At 46.3% G+C, this 19,954-nt stretch overlaps 1 protein-coding gene across 2 annotated transcripts in view; it reads left to right on the forward strand.

Moving 5' to 3' along the window:
* The first annotated feature begins 3,260 nt into the window (after nucleotides 1-3,260).
* Nucleotides 3,261-19,954, forward strand: part of TRIP10 (thyroid hormone receptor interactor 10) — a 145,158-nt gene continuing 128,464 nt past the window's right edge. The window contains exon 1 of one of the 2 annotated variants that reach the window (XM_060763339.2): nucleotides 3,261-3,410. In XM_060763339.2, coding sequence (XP_060619322.2) covers nucleotides 3,387-3,410 — 24 coding nt within the window. In that variant the 5' untranslated portion in view covers nucleotides 3,261-3,386. The remainder of the gene's footprint in view (nucleotides 3,411-19,954) is intronic. The other variant, XM_067464110.1, reaches the window with a different exon arrangement.

Consider the following 19,954-nt stretch of genomic DNA (forward strand, 5'->3'; position numbering starts at 1 on the left):
TACAGAATGGGGGACGATGCCTGGCTCGAGAGCAGTATGTGTGAAAAAGATCTTGGAGTCCTCGTGGACAACAAGTTAAACATGAGCCAACAATGTGATGTGGCGGCAAAAAAAGCCAATGGGATTTTGGCCTGCATCAATAGGAGCATAGTGTCTAGATATAGGGAAGTCATGCAACCTCTCTATTCTGCTTTGGTTAGGCCACACCTGGAATATTGTGTCCAATTCTGGGCAACACAATTCAAGAGAGATATTGACAAGCTGGAATGTGTCCAGAGGAGGGCAACTAAAATGATCAAGGGTCTGGAGAACCAGCCCTATGAGGAGCGGCTTAAGGAGCTGGGCATGTTTAGCCTGAAGAAGAGAAGGATGAAAAGAGATATGATAGCCATGTATAAATATGTGAGAGGAAGCCACAGGGAGGAGGGAGCAAGCTTGTTTACTGCTTCCTTGGAGACTAGGACGTGAAACAATGGCTTCAAACTACAAGAAAGGAGATTCCATGTGAACATGAGGAAGAACCTTCTGACTGCGAGAGCCATTCAGCAGTGGAACTCTCTGCCCCGGAGTGTGGTGGAGGTTCCTTCTCTGGAAGCTTTTAAACAGAGGCTGGATGGCCATCTGTCAGGGATGATTTGAATGCAATATTCCTGCTTCTTGGCAGGGGGTTGGACTGGGTGGCCCATGAGGTCTCTTCCAACTCTTTGATTCTATGATTCTGTGATTCTAACAGGAATAGGGTACAGGGAGCGCACAACTCCTCTGTTGCACCAGTTCCACTGTCTGCCAATTAGCTTCTGAGCACAATTCAAAGTGCTGGTTTTAATCTACAAAACCCTATATGGCTCCGGCCCAGTTTACCTATCTGAACATATTCTCCCCTATGAATCATCAAGGCTGTTCAGATCTTCTGGAGGGGCCCTGCTCTCAGTCCCACCACCCTCGCAGTTGCGTCTGGTGGGAATGAGAGACAGGGCCTTTTATGGGGTGGCCCCTGGGCTATGAAACTCTCTCCCGATTGAGATCAGTTCTGCTCCCTCCCTCCTGACCTTCCCTGTGGCTTCCTCTCACATATTTATATATGGCTATCATATCTCCTCTCAGCCTTCTCTTCTTCAGGCTAAACATGCCCAACTCCTTAAGCTGCTCCTCATAGGGCTTGTTCTCCAGATCCTTGATCATTTTAGTCGCCCTCCTCATGATGATTAGAGTAAAGTAATTTGGGGTCATTTCAGTGCAGTCAACCACATATGTGGACTGAGTTGGACATGATTTTATCTTGATGAACTGACTTTTATGTATTTTAGTCTACATGTGTTTAATTTATTGTTGACTAGCTGTCCCCTGCCACGTGTTGCTGTGGCCCAGTCTGGAAAATAAAGTAATGTGAAAGTGTTGGTTTCTAATATATTTAAGCTTGTGGGTAAACAGTATTTCTTGTTGTTTCTTTGTCAATGTTGATGTGGAGATTGTCTGGTTTGCCTGCTCTGGAACATGCAACATATAATTGCCCTTCTTTAGAGGTCACTTCCAAATTATAATACTATATTTGAGTGTATGTGAATCATATATATCTATCAATATCTGTGGCTGGATGGCTCTTTGTCAGGAGAGCTTTTCTTGCCCTGGTGATGGGAATTGGACTGGGTGGCCTTAAGTATGGGGGTTCTGTGTGGGAGGTTTGCTCCAATTCTCTCATTGGTGGGGTTCAGCATGCTCTCTGATTGTAGGTGAACTATAAATCACAGTAACTACAACTCCCAAAAGTGAAGGTCTATTTCTCACAAACTCCATCTGTGTTCATATTTGGGCATATGGAATATTCGTGCCAAGTTTGGTCCAGATCCATCATTGTTTGAGTCCACAGTGCTCTCTGGATGTGGGTGAACTATAATTCCCAAACTCAAGGTCAATGTCCACCAAACCTTTCCAGTTTTTTCTGTTGGTCATGGGAGTCTTGTGTGCTAAGTTTGGCCCAATTCCATTATTGGTGGAGTTCAGAATGCTCTTTGATTGTAGGTAAACTATAAATCCCAGCAACTACAACTCCCAAATGTCAAGGTCTATTCCCTCATATTTGGGCATATGGAATATTCGTGCCAAGTTTGGTCCAGATCCATCAATGTTTGAGTCCACAGTACTCTCTGGATGTGGGTGAACTATAATTCCCAAACTCAAGGTCAATGTCCACCAAACCTTTCCAGTTTTTTCTGTTGGTCATGGGAGTCTTGTGTGTCAAGTTTGGTTCAATTCCATCGTTGGTGGGATTCAGAAGGCTCTTTGATTGCTGGTGAACTATAAATCCCAGCAACTACAACTCCCAAATGACAAAATCAATTTTTTTTAGTGAAGGATATGCATTGGGTTGTTAGGTGTCTTGTGTCCAAATATGGTGTCAATTCATCCAGTGGTTTTTGAGTTATGTTAATCCCACAAACGAACATTACATTTTTATTTATATAGGTGAACTATAAATCCCAGCAACGACAATTCCCAAATGACGAAATCAATTTTTTTTGAGTGAAGGACATAAATTGGACTCTTAGGTGTCTTGTGTCCAAATTTGGTGACAATTCCCCCAGTGGTTTTTGAGTTCTGATGGCAGCACGAACTAACATTATATTTTTATTTATATAGAAGATTGGTTGTGGGGGGGGGGGGGGCAAAATACTGTTTGCTTACCGTTGAAAATTACCTCTGCTTGCTTGACATGCCTTCTTCCTCTTAGCACACTTCTCTTTTTCGCCCTCTATTTGTGTCTCTTTGAATTCCACAGCACTGTTGGTCACAGCTGACCTCCAGTTGGAATGCTCAAGGGCCAGGTCTTCCCAGATATAGAAACCTCCCTTGCCTAGTTTCCAGCAAACCTCACAACCTCTGAGGATGCCTGCCATAGATGTGGGCGAAACGTCAGGAGAGAATGCTTCTGGAAGGTGGCAAGAGAGCCCGGAAAACTGACAACAACCCAGTGATTCTGGTCATGAATAGCTCCCCCCACCACCACCTTTCAACAGGCTTTGAAGCCCAAGGATCCAGGCTCCCCCAAAGAGACTGTTGATTCCCAATGAGCCCAAGTGGTGGTGCTGAGCTTTGAAAGGAAGAGAGAAGGAGAGTTTGGAAGTTGCCTCCCCAAGGACGGAGCCCCCTCCATTGGCATGGCTCTCCTCTTGGGAAAGGGAAGGGAGGGAGGGAGAGATTGAGGGAGGGCCTCCCCTTGGCCAGGCAAGGCAGCCCCGGCTCGGGCCTGCCTGCGCCTTTAAGGCCGCCGCTCGGGGCGTGTCCGGGGCAGGCGGCGGAGCTGGTGGGGCCCCGGGAGTGAGTGGGACTCCTTCTCGGGAGGGCGGTGGAAGCGGCTGGGGCTTCGGGAGGACGCGGCTGCTGCCAGCATGGACTGGGGCACGGAGCTATGGGTAAGCTTCCTTTGGGCGGGCTCCCTGCTCCCCTGCTCTGGGGGGGGCTCTGCGCCCAGCGCCCTCGCCCCGCTCCCCCCCCGCCACCCCCAGACTTTGGCCCTCTTCCCTCGGCTTCCTTCCAGCCACTCTGCCTCGCCTCCCTCGCCCAGGTTCTTGAGCAAGCCCTCGCCAGGCGCCCTGCTCTTGCCTTCAAAGCTTTGGCTTTTCCCAGGCACGGATTTGTTCGAGTTCCCTTCCCCACTCCGCCCCAAATGCTCCTCTTCCTCCCCGGTCCTTGGCTCGCCCTCTTCTCTCTCTCCCTCGCTCTCTTTCCTTTCCCCCTTCTCTCCCTTCCTTCCCGCTTTCCTTCCCTCCCTCTTCCCTTCCTTCCTTACCTCCTTCCTTCCTTTTTTCTTTCTTTCCTTCCTTCCTCACCTCCTTCCTTCCTTCTTTCCTTTTCTTCCTTCCTTCCTTCTTTCCTTCCTCTCTCATTCCTTCTCCTTCACTTTCCTTCCTCCTCCTTCCTTCCTTCCTTCTTTCTTTCCTTCCTCTCTCCCTCTACTTCATCTTCCTTCCTCACCCTTCCCTTCCTTCCTTTTTTCCTTTCTTCTTTGCCTTCCTTCCTCTCTCCCTCCCTTCTTTCCTTCCTTCTTTCTTTCTTTCCTTCCTCTCTCCCTCCCCCTCTCCTTCCTCACCCTTCCTCCCTTTTTTCCTTTCTTCTTTTCCTTCCTTCCTTCCTCTCTCCCTCCCTTCTTTCCTTCCTTCCTTCTTTCTTTCCTTCCTCTCTTCCTCCCCCTCTCCTTCACCTTCCTTCCTCACCTTTCCTTCCTTCCTTCCTTCCTTCCTTCCTTCCTTCCTTCCTTGCCTGCCTGCCTGCCTGCCTGCCTGCCTTCCTGACTTCCTCTCTCCCTCCCTCTCTCCTTCACCTTCCTTCCTCACTTCCTTCCCTTCCTTCCTTTTTTCCTTTCTTCTTTGGCTTCCTTCCTCTCTCCTTCCCGCCTCCTTCCCTCCTTTTCTTTCTTTCCTTCCTCTTTCCCTCCCCCTCTCCTTCACCTTCCTTCCTCACTTCGTTCCCTTCCTTCCTGTTTTCCTTTCTTCTTTGCCCTCCTTCCTTCCTCTCTCCTTCCCTTCTCCCTCCCTTCTTTCTTTCCTTCCTCTCTCCCTCTCCCTCTCCTTCACCTTCCTTCCTCACCCTTCCTTCCTTTCCTTCTTTCCTTTCTTCTTTGCCTGCCTGCCTTCCTTCCTTCCTCTCTTCCTCCCTTCTCCCTTCTTGCCTTCCTTCCTGCCTTCTTTCCTTCCTCTCTTCCCCCCTCTCTTTCACCTTCCTTCCTCACTTCCTTCCCTTCCTTCTTTCCTTTCTTCTTTGCCTTCCTTTCCTTCCTTTCTTCTTCCTCCTCCCCTTCCTCACTCTTTCACCTTCCTTCCTCACCTCCTTTCCTTCCTTCCTTCCTTCCTTCCTTCCTTCCTTCCTTCCTTCCTTCCTTCTGTCCTTCATTCTTTCCTTCTTTCTTCCTTCCTCTCTTCCTCCCTCCACCTTCCTTCCCTCTTTCCTTCTTCTTTTCCTCCTTCCTTCCCTTCCTTCTCTCCCTTCCTTCCTTCCCTTCTTCCCTCCCTCCCTCCCTCCCTTCCTGCAGAATGAATGCACTTTCACACACATTCAACTGCCATGGTTCCATGCTACGGGATCAAGAGAGGTGTAGTTTGATGAGGAATCAGCACACTTTGTCAGCGAAGGCTGAAGACCTGGTTGAACTGCAACTCCCGGGGTTCTGTAGCCTTGAGCCAGTTTGGCACCACTTGAAAGGCCATTGCTGCGTGCTATGGAATCATGGGAGTTGAGATTTATCAAGTATTTTGCCTTCTCTACCATACTGGTGCCTCACCAAAGGACACCTCTTCAGATGGAGCTATGGCAGTTCAAAGTGGTGCCAAACTGCATCCGTTCTACAGTGTAGGAGCTTCTCCTGAATGCATTTCTGTCCTTGGCTCGCTGTCTTCTCTCTCCTTCCTTTCTCTGCCCCCCATGTGCCTTTTTTCTTTTCGAGAGGGCATAGGTGGGCTCCACTTCCAATTCGTGGCCTTCCCACCTCACTTGATGGGATATGCAATCTGCTTGTAAAGGGAATATGTGTATTATTTATTTATTTATATTATTATTATTATTATTATTATTTTAATGTCATTTTGATAATGTTGTTGTTGTCTCTTGTATATGCTTTGATTTCATTGCTGTATTATGTTGTCCGGGCTTGGCCCCATGTAAGCCGCTCCGAGTCCACATCGGGGAGATTTATTTTATTTATTTATCGTGTCAGGCAACACGAGTATTACATTTTTGACAGAACAAACAAATATACAAAAGACAGAGTTTGCAAGCTTGGTAGTTGTTTAAATGTCCTTTGACCAGTATCTGGCCACTTGGAGTGCTTCTGGTGTTACCGCAAGAAGGTCCTCCATTGTGCATGTGGCAGGGCTCAGGTTGCATTGCAGCAGGTGGTCTGTAGTTTGCTCTTCTCCACACTCGCACGTTGTGGATTCCACTTTGTAGCCCCATTTCTTAAGGTTGGCTCTGCATCTCATGGTGCCAGAGCACAGTTTGTTCAGCGCCTTTCAAGTCGGCCAGTTTTCTGTGTTTCCAGGGGTGAGTCTCTCATTGTGTATCAGCCATTGATTGAGGCTCTGGGTTTGAGCCTGCCACTTTTGGACTCTCGCTTGCTGAGGTGTTCGAGCAAGTGTTTTTGTAGATCTTAGAAAACTATTTCTTGATTTAAGTTGTTGGCGTGCTGGCTGATGCCCAAACAAGGGAAGAGCTGGAGATGTCTCTGCCTTGGTCCTTTCACTATTGGCTGCTACTTCCCGACGGATGTCAGGTGGTGTAATACCGGCTAAGCAGTGTAATTTCTCCAGTGGTGTAGGGCGCAGACACCCCGTGATAATGCGGCATGTCTCATTAAGATCCACATCCACTGGTTTAGTGTGGTGAGATATGTTCCACACTGGGCATGCATACTCAGCAGCAGAGTAGCATAGCACAAGGGTGGATGTCTTCACTGTGTCTGGTTGTGATCCCCAGGTTGTGCCAGTCAGCTTTCGTATGATACTGTTTCTAGCACCCACGTTTTGTTTGATATTCAGGCAGTGCTTCTTGTAGGTCAGAGCACGGTCCAGAGTGACTCCCAGGTATTTGGATGCGCTGCAATGCTCCAGTGGGATTCCTTCCCAAGTGATCCTCAGAGCTCAGGATACTTGTCTGTTCTTGAGATGAAAAGCACATGTCTGTGTTTTAGATGGATTAGGGATCACTTGGTTTTCCCTGTAGTAGGCAGTAAGAGCAACTAGAGCAGTGCTTCTCAACCTTGGGTCCCCAGATGTTTTTGGCCTACAACTCCCAGAAATCCCAGCCAGTTTACCAGCTGTTAGGATTTCTGGGAATTGTAGGCCAAAAACATCTGGGGACCCAAGGTTGAGAAGCACTGACCTAGAGCTTCGGAGAGCTTCTGTTCTACCATCTCAAAGCTCCCTGCTTGAGCGGTGATGGCACGATCATCAGCATAGATGAAGTTCTCTGTCCCTTTTAGCAGTGGCTGGTCATTTGTCTAGATGTTGAACATGGATGGAGCAAACACACTCCCCTGAAACAGGCCGTTCTTCTGTTTCCGCCATCTGCTTCTCTGGCCCTGGAACTCAACAAAAAAGCTCCTGTTTTGTAGCAGGTTTCCTATGAGGCGGGTGAGGTGGTAGTCCTTTGTGATATTATACATTTTTCTCAGGAGGAGGCGGTGGTTCACAGTATCATAGCATCACAGTACCGGGGAGATGGTGGCGGGGTAGAAATAAAGTTGATTATTATTATTATTATTATTATTATTATTATTATTATTATTAGCACAGATGTAATTTTCTTTTCCCCAAGCAGAGCCAGCTCAAGTGAAAGGAAGCAGACTTGTTTTCACATTTTTTCAATCTCGAAAGCTGGAGTTACACCCATCACAAGACCTCCATACTATTAATGGGGACACTTATCTTTTCGGCCAGTCCCAGAAACACTTTGTCTCTTTTATCAGAGGAGTGGGGGAGGGAGAGACAGAGGGAAAAGTAGAATCATGGTGTTTTGCATGTCTTGATGACAGTGATTTGTGAGCTACGCACTCTCTTTGAATTGCGGACAAACTTGGGGAGTTTAGGCCCTACTCCTGTACCACCAGGGTCCCAAGATTGGACGGTTGTGTTGTGATTTTTGAGTTGCGTGCCCCAGTTTCGTCAGCAACACTGTGTACGCCGAGGAGGCCTGGAGCTGTGTGCTGTTTTGCTCTTGCCGGCGAGATGTCTATAGTCTGTTTGGTTTGATTATACATTTGCAGGCCAATTTTGTTGCTGCCAGGGGAGTGCCAATAAACATTTGGTTGGGATTGCCGAGTAAACATTGTTTACTTGAATTTGCACAAGACGTTGTTATAAGACAGTTCTTCCACAAAAACTCAGGAGCAAGCTTAGCTATCATTGAGAAAGGAGTGCCTCTTACAGATTTGTAAGTACTGATTTTCAGCAATTCTAAGACACATTTTTTCCCCCATATTGAAAAATTGTGTCTGAATTGTGAATATGTGTGTGCGTGTGACTTTTTTTGTTGTTGATACTGAAATTAGTGTGCATCTTGGAATCAATTGTGTCTTAGAATTGATAAAATGCAGTATTTTAAAAATCAAAATGTGGAAAGATTTTTTTTGTCATGTCAGGAGCGACTTAAGAAACTGCAAGTCGCTTCTGGTGTGAGAGAATTGGACGTCTGCAAGGACGTTGCCCAGGGGACGCTTGGATGTTTTGATGAGAGTCGTTCAGCAGTGGAATTCTCTGCCCCGGAGTGTGGTGGAGGCTCCTTCTTTGGAAGCTTTTAAACAGAGGCTGGATGGCCATCTGTCAGGGGTTATTTGAATGCAATATTCCTGCTTCTTGGCAGGGGGTTGGACTGGATGGCCAACTCTATGATTCTATAGTTAAAATGTATTTAAAATACAAGCAAAGTTAAAAACTTGACATTATGCTAAATGTCCTTTGACCAGAAACTGGCCACTTGGAGTTTATTTATGTATTTATCGTGTCAGGAGCAAACCAAACAGTTGTATTGCATTTTTAACAAACCAACAAAACAAACAAACAAAACACAAAGTTTGCAAGCTTGGTAGTTGATTAAATGTCCTTTGACCAGTAGCTGGCCACTTGGAGTGCCTCCAGTGATGCTGTGAGAAGGTCCTCCATTGCACATGTGATAGGGCTCCAAGTTGTATTGTAGTAGGTGGCCTGTGGTTTGCTCTTCTCCGCACTCACATGTCGTGTACTCCACTTTGTGGCCCCATTTCTTAAGGTTAGATCTGTATCTCATGGTGCCAGAGCGCAGCCTGTTCAGTGCCTTCCAAGTCGCCAGATCTTCTGTGTGCCCAGGAGGGAGTCTCTCATCTGGCCACAGCCACTGATTGAGGTTCTAGCCTGCCACTTTTGGATTCTCGCTTGCTGAGGTATACCTGCAAGTATCTCTGTAGATCTTAGGAAGCTATTTCTTGATTTAAGGCATTGGTTTGCTGGCTGATATCCGAACAGAGGATGGGCCAGAGATGTCACTGCCTTGGTCCTTTCATTATTGGCTGGGTGTCAGGTGGTCCTTTCATTATTGGCTGGGTGCCCTTTGAGGAGCGGCTTAAGGAGCTGGGCATGTTTAGCCTGAAGAAGAGAAGGCTGAGAGGAGATATGATGTTGCTGTTGTTCATTCGTTCAGTCGTCTCCGACTCTTCGTGACCTCATGGACCAGCCCACGCCAGAGCTTCCTGTCGGCCGTCACCACCCCCAGCTCCTTCAGCCTTCCCGAAGGTCCAGCTCTCACATCCGTAGGTGACTACAGGGAAGACCATGGCTTTGACTATGCAGATCTTTGTTGCCAGTGTGATGTCTCTACTCTTTACTATTTTATCGAGACTGGACATTGCTCTCCTCCCAAGAAGTAAGCGTCTTCTGATTTCCTGGCCACAGTCTGCATCTGCATATGATAGCCATGTATAAAGAATATGAGAGGAAGCCACAGGGAGGAGGGAAGCAAGCTTGTTTTCTGCTTCCCTGGAGACTAGGACGCGAAACAATGGCTTCAAACTACAAGAAAGGAGATTCCATCTGAACATTAGGGAGAACTTCCTGACTGTGAGAGCAGTTCAGCAGTGGAACTCTCTGCCCCGGAGTGTGGTGGAGGCTCCTTCTTTGGAAGCTTTTAAACAGAGTCTGGATGGCCATCTGTCAGGGGTGATTTGAATGCAATATTCCTGCTTCTTGGCAGGGGGTTGGACTGGATGGCCCATGAGGTCCCTTCCAACTCTTTGATTCTATGATTCTATGGGTGCAATACTGGCTAAACAGTATAATTTCTCCAGCGGTGTTGGGCGTAGATATCCTGTGATAATGCGGCATGTCTCATTAAGATGCACATCCACTGTTTTAACGTGGTGAGATGTGTTCCACACTGGGCAAGCATATTCAGCCATTAGTATGATTGTTGATGACACCACATTCCTGAGGATGATTAAGACAAACAAATAAAAAAGGATTGTGGAGCAGTAAGAAAGAATGTTCTCGAAATGTGATTCAATATACATAAATATGATAGGGTTTTTTTGTGTGTCTTTGGGACCAAAAAAGCTCTTAACTTCATGCTTATGAGGCCGAGGTGGCAGAGACTGGTTCAGGAAAGAAATCTTGGGGTTGTAGTGGATAGTCTAAGGGGAAAAAACATTGATCATTAGCAAAGGAACTGGAATTAAGCAAAACTATGCTGCACCCACACTTGGAATTCTGTGTACAGTTCAGGTCACTGCATCTCAAAAAGACTATTGTACAGCTGGAAGAGGTTCAGAAAAGGACAGCTAAAGTGGGCCGGAGTAGCCCCCCGTGGGCACAGAATACAATGTCGTGGTTCTTAAGCAGCAGGAGAAGGTGGGTGAGAGGAGACATGATGTATGTGCCTTCAAGTTGCCTGTAAACGTAAGGCTGAGTCCTCAAACTTTTTAAGCAAATTGAAATTGAATCCAGACAAGACAGAGGTACTCCTGGTCAGTCGTAAGTCCGAACAGGGTATGGGGTTACAACCTGTGTTGGACAGGGTTACACCCCCCCTCCCCGAAGACGCAGGTTCGCAGTCTGGGTATGATCTTGAACCCCAGGTCTCGGCGGTGACCAGGGCAGCATTCGCACAATTAAAGCTTGTGCGCCAGCTGCGCCCGTACCTTGGGAAGTCTGACTTGGCCATGGTAGTCCACGCTCTTGTTACATCCCGTATAGACTACTGCAACGCTCTCGTTACATCCCATATAGACTACTGCAACGCTCTCTACGTGGGGTTGCCTTTGAAGACTGTCTGGAAGCTCCAACTGGTCCAACGGACAGCAGCCAGATTGCTAACTGGAGCGGCTCTCAGGGAACATACAACCCGACTGTTGTATAGTGTTTTGTTGGAAACCGCCTTGAGTCGCCGATATGGTTGAGAAAGGTGGTATACAAATACAGTAAGTAAATAAATAAATAAGTGGTGAGCTGGTTCACGTTTCCTCAGACTGTTGGGGGAGGGGGGAGACTATAGTTTGAAGAAAGTATGAACAAATTTCTATGCATACTGCACATTATCTTATTTGTAGTGCACATAAGATACAATATGATATTTAAAATGAAGAACAATTTAACCAACATAAACTTGGAGCCCCCAGTGGCGCAGTGGGTTAAAGCTCTGAGCTGCTGAGCTTGTTGACCGAAAGGTCGCAGGTTTGAATCCGGGCAGCGGCATGAGCTTCCACTGTCAGCCCCAGCTACTGCCAACTTGCCATTTGAAAGCATGCAAATGTGAGTAGATCAATAGGTACCGCTCCGGCAGGAAGGTACAACAACAACAACAACAAAACTTTATTTATATACCGCTTTATCTCCTCAAGGAGACTCAGAGCAGTTTCCAAGTGACAGAATTAATACATAACAAAGAAAACAGCATAAACATAAAATTAACAAGACAATATAAGCATTAAAAACTATTAAAAACCACAATATAAGCATTAAAAACCACAATAGCACATATATTTAAAATAACGGCGCTCCATGCAATCATGCCGGCCACATGACCTTGGAGGTGTCTATGGACAACGCCGGCTCTTCGGCTTAGAAATGGAGATGAGCATCAACCCCCAGAGTCGGACATGACTGGACTTAATGTCAGGGGACAACCTTTACCTTTACTTAAACTTACCAGTGTTTCAGTGGCAAGTGTGGACCTGCTTTTGGATGATGAGACAGTCAAGTTTTGTAAGCCCAACTTACAAAAGCCCTTTGTCTCACCCTGGTCATTCCACAGATATATAAACCCCTTTTTTCCCAGTTCCAGCAGACCTCACCTCTGAGGATGCTTGCCATAGATGCAGGCGAAACGTCAGGAGAAATGCCTCTAGAACATGGCCATATAGCCCGAAAAAACCCACAAGAACTGAGTCAAGTTAATTGTTGTTGTTGTGTGCCTTCAAGTTGTTTCAGACTTAGGGCAACCCTAAGTTTTAAGTTCAGGCCAGGGGTGGGCAAATTATTTATTTATTATTTATTTACAGCTTTTATATTCCGCCCTTCTCACCCCGCACGGGACTCAGGGCGGATTACAATGTACACATATATGGCAAACGTTCAATGCCAATTTTTGACGTACAAACATATACAGACATACACAGAGGCTATTTAACTTTTTCTGGCCGCCAGGGGAGCTGTCGCTTTCATCGTCCATCTGCGACGCTGATGAAGCACTTCTGCATTCCCCGCATGCTTCCTCGCTGGAATGCTTTGCTGGAATCTTCTTTATGGCCTCATAAATCAGCTGCGCCCATACCTTGGGAAGCCTGACTTGGCCACGGTAGTCCATGCTCTAGTCACATCCCGTTTAGACTACTGCAACGCTCTCTACGTGGGGTTGCCTATGAAGACTGCTCGGAAGCTTCAAATGGTCCAACGATCGGCAGCCAGGATGCTCACAGGCGCGGCACTCAGGGAGCACACCACTCCACTGCTGAGCCAGCTCCACTGGCTGCCAATTTGCTACCGGGCACAATTCAAAGTGCTGGCTTTAGCCTTTAAAGCCCTAAACGGTTCTGGCCCGACCTACCTGTCTGAACGCGTCTCCTCCTATGAACCAGTTAGGACATTAAGATCGTCTGGGGAGGCCCTGCTCTCGATCCCGCCAGCTTCACAAGCACGGCTGGCGGGGACGAGAGACAGGGCCTTCTCAGTGGTGGCCCCTCGACTGTGGAACGCCCTTCCTGTAGATATTAGATCGACCCGCACCTTGCTGGCATTCCGGAGGAAAGTAAAGATCTGACTGTTTGAACAGGCATTCGACTTAGCAGTGTGATTGATTGACTGACTATTGGAACACGGAATATTGGATAACGAGTTTGGATTCTGATTTCATTGATGAGACCTGATGGATTTGTTATATTGATGTAGTGATGTATTGATATTGATGTTTAATGATTTGTGATGCTATTGCTTTTAAATGCTTAATGATTTTGTATTGTGTATACCTAAATTGTTGTAAACCGCTCTGAGTCACCTAAGGGCTGAGAAGAGCGGTATACAAATAAAGTAAGTAAGTAAGTAAATAAAAAAAATAAATAATTTAGCCTCCCCACACTTTAAGGTGGTACCTAATTTTCCTACTTGACAGATGCAACTGTCTTTCGGGTTGCAAAGGTCGACAACAGGCTACACACAATTGGTTGGAAACCCACTCCAACCTGGGCTGGCTTCGAACTCATGACCTTTGGGTCAGAGTGATCTTAATGCAGCTGACACTCAGCCAGCTGCGCCACAATCCCGGTGCACCCACAATCCCGGTGCACTTGGAGGGCTACATTCGGTCTGCGGACCTTTGTTTGGGGACCCCTGATTTAAGGCAACCCCATGAATTTCAAAGGGCTTTTGAAGTCCACGTATGTTCCGAAGTGGTTGTGCCAGTTCTTTGCTCTGAAATATAGCCTGGAGCATCCAAGTACTAACATAATGGAGGTAAAGTTATTCACGTTTTGACGAAAGTGGATATGGAAAAGCATTTGTGTCTTATGATACTGGAAGCCAGGCTCATCCAGTGAAGCGAAACTGGAGGGCTTAAAACAGAAAAGGGAAGGGTTCCTTCCATAATATTTAATCACTACTACATACTTGGATGATGTAGAGAAGGATTGGACAAGTACCTACAAGATGAAGATATCACCTCAAAGTACTGAGATGTTAGTTTCACGCATAGGTTCTGTTGGATGTTCTCGTTTTCTTGTGTTTGCATTCATTCATTCATTCATTCATTTCCTCCAGGTAGACTCCCTAAAGGTTGGCGCAGGTTCGCAGCTTGGGTGTGATCCTGGATTCATTGCTGAGCCTGGAGCCCCAAGTCTCGGCATTGACCAGGGGAGCATTTGCACAATTAAAACATGTGTGCCAGTTGTGCCCGTACCTTGGGAAGTCTGACTTGGCCACGGTAGTCCATGCTCTGATCACATCCCGTATAGACTACTGCAACGCACTCTACGTGGGGTTGCCTTTGAAGACTGTTCAGAAGCTGCAAATGGTCCAATGAGCGGCAGCCAGGGTGGTAATAGGGAGCACACAACTCCTCTGTTGCGCCAGCTTCACTGGCTGCCTGTATGCTTCCGGACACAATTCAAAGTGCTGATTTTAACCTATAAAGCCCTAAACGGATTTCTGTCCAACTTACCTATCCGAACGTATCTCTCCTTATGAACTCAGCCAGCTGCGCACCGGGATTGTGGCGCAGCTGGCTGAGTGTCAGCTGCATTAAGATCACTCTGACCAAAAGGTCATGAGTTCGAAGCCAGCCCGGGCTGGAGTGAGTGTCCAGCCATTGTGTAGCCCGTTGTCGACCTTTGCAACCCGAAAGACAGTTGCATCTGTCAAGTAGGAAAATAAGGTACCACCTTGTGTGGGAGGCTAAATTTAACTAATTTATGAGGCCATAAAGAAAAAAGACTCCGGGGAATGTGGAATGCGGAAGAACTTCTTCGGTGTCGTTGATGGACGATGAAAAGCAGCGGCTTCCCTGGCGGCCAGAAAAAAGTTAAATAGCCTCGGTGTATTTGTCTGTTAAATGTTGTCTGTCAAACTGGCATTGAATGTTTGCCATATATGTGTTTACTGTAATCCGCCCTGAGTCCCCTGCGGGGTGAGAAGGGCGGAATATAAGAGCTGTAAATAAATAAATAATAAATATCTAGAATGTTAAGATCTTCTGGGGAGGCCCTGCTCTCGCTCCCGCCTTCTTCACAGATGCGTCTGGCAGGGACGAGAGACAGGGCCTTCTCAGAGGTGGCCCCTCGACTTTGGAATGCCCTGCCTAGAAATATAAGATCAACCTCCACCCTCCTGACTTTTCGAAAAAAGGTGAAAAGCTAGCTTTTTGAGCAGGCCTTCCCAAATACGGCATAGCTAAACGAAATTAAGGAACTAATTGATAATGCAATGGAATAATGATTTGACATGGAGACGCTCACGATAATGTTTTAAAGCTTTGTACGGTTTTAATTTTTTTTATATCACATGCTATTATTTTTAACATAAATTTTTGATTGTTCTTATTTGTTATAATTGTTGAGGCATCGAATTGTTGCCAATTTGTGAACTGCTCCGAGTCGCCTCTGGGCTGAGAGGGACGGTATATAAATATAGTAAATCTATATAAATAAAAATGTAATGTTCGTTTGTGGCATTCACAGAACTCAAAAACCATTGGACGAATTGACACCAAATTTGGACACAAGGCACCTAACAACCCAATGTATGTCCTTCACTCAAAAATATGATTTTGTCATTTGGGAGTTGTAGTTGCTGGGATTTATAGTTCACTTACAATCAAAGAGCATTCTGAACCCCACCAACGATGGAATTGAACCAAACTTGGCACACAGTTCTCCCATGACCAACAGAAAATACTGGAAGGGTTGGTGGGCAGTGGCCTTTGGTTTTGGAGTTGTAGTTCACCTACATCCAGAGATCACTGTGGACTCAAACAATGATGGATCTGGACCAATAAGACTCCATATGCCCAAATGTGAACACTGGTTGAGTTTGGGGAAAATAGAATCTTGACATTTGGGTGTTGTGGTTGCTGGGATTTATAGTTCACTTACAATCACAGAGCATTCTGAACCCTACCAATGACAGAATTGGGCCAAACCTCCCACACAGAACACTCATGTGGGCCACAGCAATGCATGGCAGGGGACGGCTAGTAAATAAATAAATATCATAAACTAGTTGGCTGGATTAGATCATCTGTTCAGGAGTACTCTTCCTCAAGAAATCTTTGGCGATATTTTGATTCAAGAGTCTATCCTTTTCCTTGTCTTGTGATACTTTAAGTGAAAATGGTTGGTGAATGGGTAAAGAATTAATTTGTGCCCAAGTAGAATACAGCAAAGGATAGAATTTTTAGAGGACAAAAAATGTAATCATAACAATGCAGCTGGGTCTGGTTTTGAATGTAAGATACCAGTCATAGTTTTCATACTACATACAGAAGACTTTCGTGTTAGGCGAAGTCAGCTAATACTTTTGTCAAAACCTGAGCTCAAGCAAAAGATTTGGAAACGTACAGGGTGCAGCAGCATAACTTCCTTTTTTCAAAACTTAATAAAACCCATTGTATGAATCAGATTTTTTTTTATAATGTAGGCGCATACCTAAAGTTTTGTTTTATGTAGTTTTGAAGATCAAATTAGGTAGGTGATGTCCCCCATTCTCCATACACTGACGTTGGCGTTTGTCACGACTCTTTCCAGCATAGCAGGCGTTACGTTGGCAATTTCTTCCTGGACGTTGGTCTTCAAATCTTGTAGGGTCCTTGGACGGTTCACATAAGCACGGGTTTTCAAAAAACCCCATAGAAAGCAGGAATATTGCATTCAAAGCACCCCTGACCATCCTTTGTGGGAGGCTTCTCTCATGCAAAGATACAGAATGGGTGACGCCTGGCTCGAGAGCAGTACTTGTGAAAAAGATCTTGGAGTCCTCGTGGACAACAAGTTAAACATGAGCCAACAATGTGATGTGGCGGCAAAAAAAGCCAATGGGATTTTGGCCTGCATCAATAGGAGCATAGTGTCTAGATCTAAGGAAGTAATGCTACCCCTCTATTCTGCTTTGGTTAGACCACATCTGGAATCATGTGTCCAGAGGAGGGCGACTAAAATGATCAAGGGTCTGGAGAACAAGCCCTATGAGGAGCGGCTTAGGGAACTGGGCATGTTTAGCCTGAAGAAGAGAAGGCTGAGAGGAGATATGATAGCCATGTACAAATATGTGAGAGGAAGCCACAGGGAGGAGGGAGCAAGCTTGTTTTCTGCTTCCTTGGAGACTAGGACGCGGAACAGTGGCTTCAAACTACAAGAGAGGAGATTCCATCTGAACATTAGGAAGAACTTCCTGACTGTGAGAGTCGTTCAGCAGTGGAACTCTCTGCCCCGGAGTGTGGTGGAGGCTCCTTCTTTGGAAGCTTTTAAGCAGAGGCTGGATGGCCATTTGTCAGGGGTGATTTGAATGCAATATTCCTGCTTCTTGGCAGGGGGTTGGACTGGATGGCCCATGAGGTCTCTTCCAACTCTTTGATTCTATGATTCTATGTCCCTGCATGGGGAGCCGGAGCTGACAGAGGGAGCTCATCCGCACTCTCCCTGGATTCGAACCTGCGACCTGTTGATCTTCAGTCCTGCCGGCACAAGGTTTTAACCCACTGTGCTACCGGGGGCACCAATAATAATAATAATAATAATAATAATAATAATAATAATATCCTATAATAATCAGCCCTTTCTTTTGCATCTTTCTTAGTTTTTGCTCATGGAAGATACAGGATCCTAAAGGTGTCTTTGTCACCCCTTTGGCAAAACCGATGTGTCTAATCTAGTTAGAGAAGAGATTAACACTCGCCTGGGTTTCTGGAGTAGGGCAGGCTATTTATGGCATCTAACCTTGCATCTATCCTTGCAAGGAAATGAAAAGCCAGCGTGTAGTAGTAATTTGAGTGTTGGATTACGATAATGGAGGCCAGGGTTCAAATCCCTCCGCCATGGAAATTGCCTGGGTGACTTTGGGGATGTCACACCCGGCCAGTGATAGAGTTGCCTTAAGGTCAACCAGCCCCATGATAGAGTTCCCTCAGGGGCACCCAAATTGGAAACAACTTGAGGGTGCGCCATATCAACAACATTAGAGAAACACTGCTGGCTCTGCAACTGAACTGATTCCTCTCATTTCTACAGCACTTAATATGAGTTTACTCACTGGGTTTGTTATCCTGCATTCTGGTCTCACTTTGAGAGCTATTAGGAGATTAAGTTCTTATCATGTATGATTATCCTTAATTATAAACGTATGTCTACAGTGCAGTTTCTTGAATTGTTGTTGAGATCCGTAGATGTAGTTTGGGGCTGCTTGTTTTGTTTTCAACCCACAATCTGATTCTTATTTAGTTAATTACTTGCACTGATAGCATTTGCCTGTAGGAAAAACCATGCAAACTGTGTATGTTGCTAATACTACCAAGGCAGAAGTGTTTACGCCTCCTAAATTCAACCATGGCTTTTTTTTCCAGGTACATCAACTATCATGTGCAGCAAGACTTTGTGTGTTTGTTATTTATTTATTTATTATTTATTTGCTGCATTTATTAACCGCCGCTCTCAGCCCTGAGGCGACTCGCAGCGGTGTACAATATACAAAAAGAGACAGTTTACAATGAGCCAACATGACAAAAACTAACATATCACTATTACACAGACATCTAATTACACTAAAATAATCCGCTTCGTCTTATCGTAGAATCATAATCCGTCTCGTAGTCATATTCCGTTCCAGTTGTCATTTCCAGTTACTGTAGCACTTAATTAAATGCCTTGTCGAATAGCCATGTCTTCAGGCTCTTACAGAAGGACATAAGGGAGGGCGCCTGTCTGATGTCAGCAGGGAGGGTGTTCCACAGCCGGGGGGCCACCACTGAGAAGGCCCTCTCTCTCGTCCCCGCCAGACGTGCCTGTGAGGCAGGCGGGATCGAGAGAAGGGCCTCCCCAGACGATCTCAAGGTCCTCGTGGGCTCATAGGCCAAGATGCGGTCCGAAAGGTATTTTGGGCCGGAACTGTTTAGGGCTTTGTAGGATAACACCAGCACCTTAAATTGGGCCCGGTAGCAGATCGGCAGCCAGTGGAGCTGGAACAGCAAGGGCGTTGTATGCTCCCTGCGTCCTGCTCCAGTTAGTAACATGGCTGCCGCGCGCTGGACTAGCTGAAGCTTCCGGGCCGTCTTCAAGGGCACCCCCACGTAGAGAGCGTTGCAGTAGTCAAGGCGGGATGTGACCAGAGCGTGTACCACCGTGGCCAAGTCAGACTTCCCAAGGTACGGGCGCAGCTGGCACACGAGCCTGAGCTGTGCAAATGCTCCCCTGGTCACCGCTGAAACCTGGGGATCCAGGCTCAACGATGAATCCAGGATCACACCCAAGCTGCGAACCTGTTATGTCCGTGTGTATGTGATTGTTCTGCTATATAGCCCTGTCATTTAGCATGCTTTTTCTCCACCTAGGAATGTTGCTTGTAGTGGGCGTTGAGGAAGTATTCTATAGTCTAAATAACTTCAGGTGAATTTATACAAACTATTTTCCCACCATTTGATTTGCTGATAGGCGGCAAATGCTAAGCAGTTGTTTACTGCATCTACTATCTGTATTTACCTTTTTGCTGGGTTTATATTTTGTACTTGTTGTTGTTTACTCGTTCAGTCGTTTCCGACTCTTGATGACCTCATGGATCAGCCCACGTCAGAGCTCCCTGTTGGCCGTCACCACCCCCAGCTCCTTCAGAGTCAAGCCAGTCACTTCAAGGATACCATCCATTCATCTTTCCCTTGGTCAGACTCTCTTCCGAGCCCCCGGTGGCGCAGTGGGTAAAACCCCTGTGCCGGCAGGACTGAAGACCGACAGGACACAGGTTCAAATCTTGAGAGAGGCGGATGAGCTCCCTCTATCAGCTCCAGCTCCTCATGCGGGGACATGAGAGAAGCCTCCCACAAAGATGATAAAAACATCAAATCATCCTGTCGTCCCCTGGGCAACGTTCTTGCAGACGGCCAATTCTCTCACACCAGAAGTGACTTGCAGTTTCTCAAGTCACTCCTGACACAACAAAAAAAAGCCCCTCTTCCTTTTTCCTTCCATTTTCCCCAGTCCACGAGGACTCCCAAGATCTTTTTCACACGTACTGCTCTTGAGCCAGGCGTCCCCCATTCTGTATCTTTTCATTTCGTTTTTTCTGCCTAAGTGGCATGAATATTAAAAAAGTAGATAACAATTGCACTGAATTTTTGCTGTTCGTATTTGTTGTGAACTGCTGTGAGTCGCCTTCGGGCTGAGAACAGCGGTATATAAGTAAGGTAAATAAATAAATTCAAAGTGCTGGTGTTGACCTATAAATCCCTAAACGACTCCGGCCCAGTTTACCTG

Source organism: Anolis sagrei, chromosome 2, assembly GCF_037176765.1.
Source record: "Anolis sagrei isolate rAnoSag1 chromosome 2, rAnoSag1.mat, whole genome shotgun sequence".
NCBI classification, from domain to species: domain Eukaryota; kingdom Metazoa; phylum Chordata; class Lepidosauria; order Squamata; family Dactyloidae; genus Anolis; species Anolis sagrei.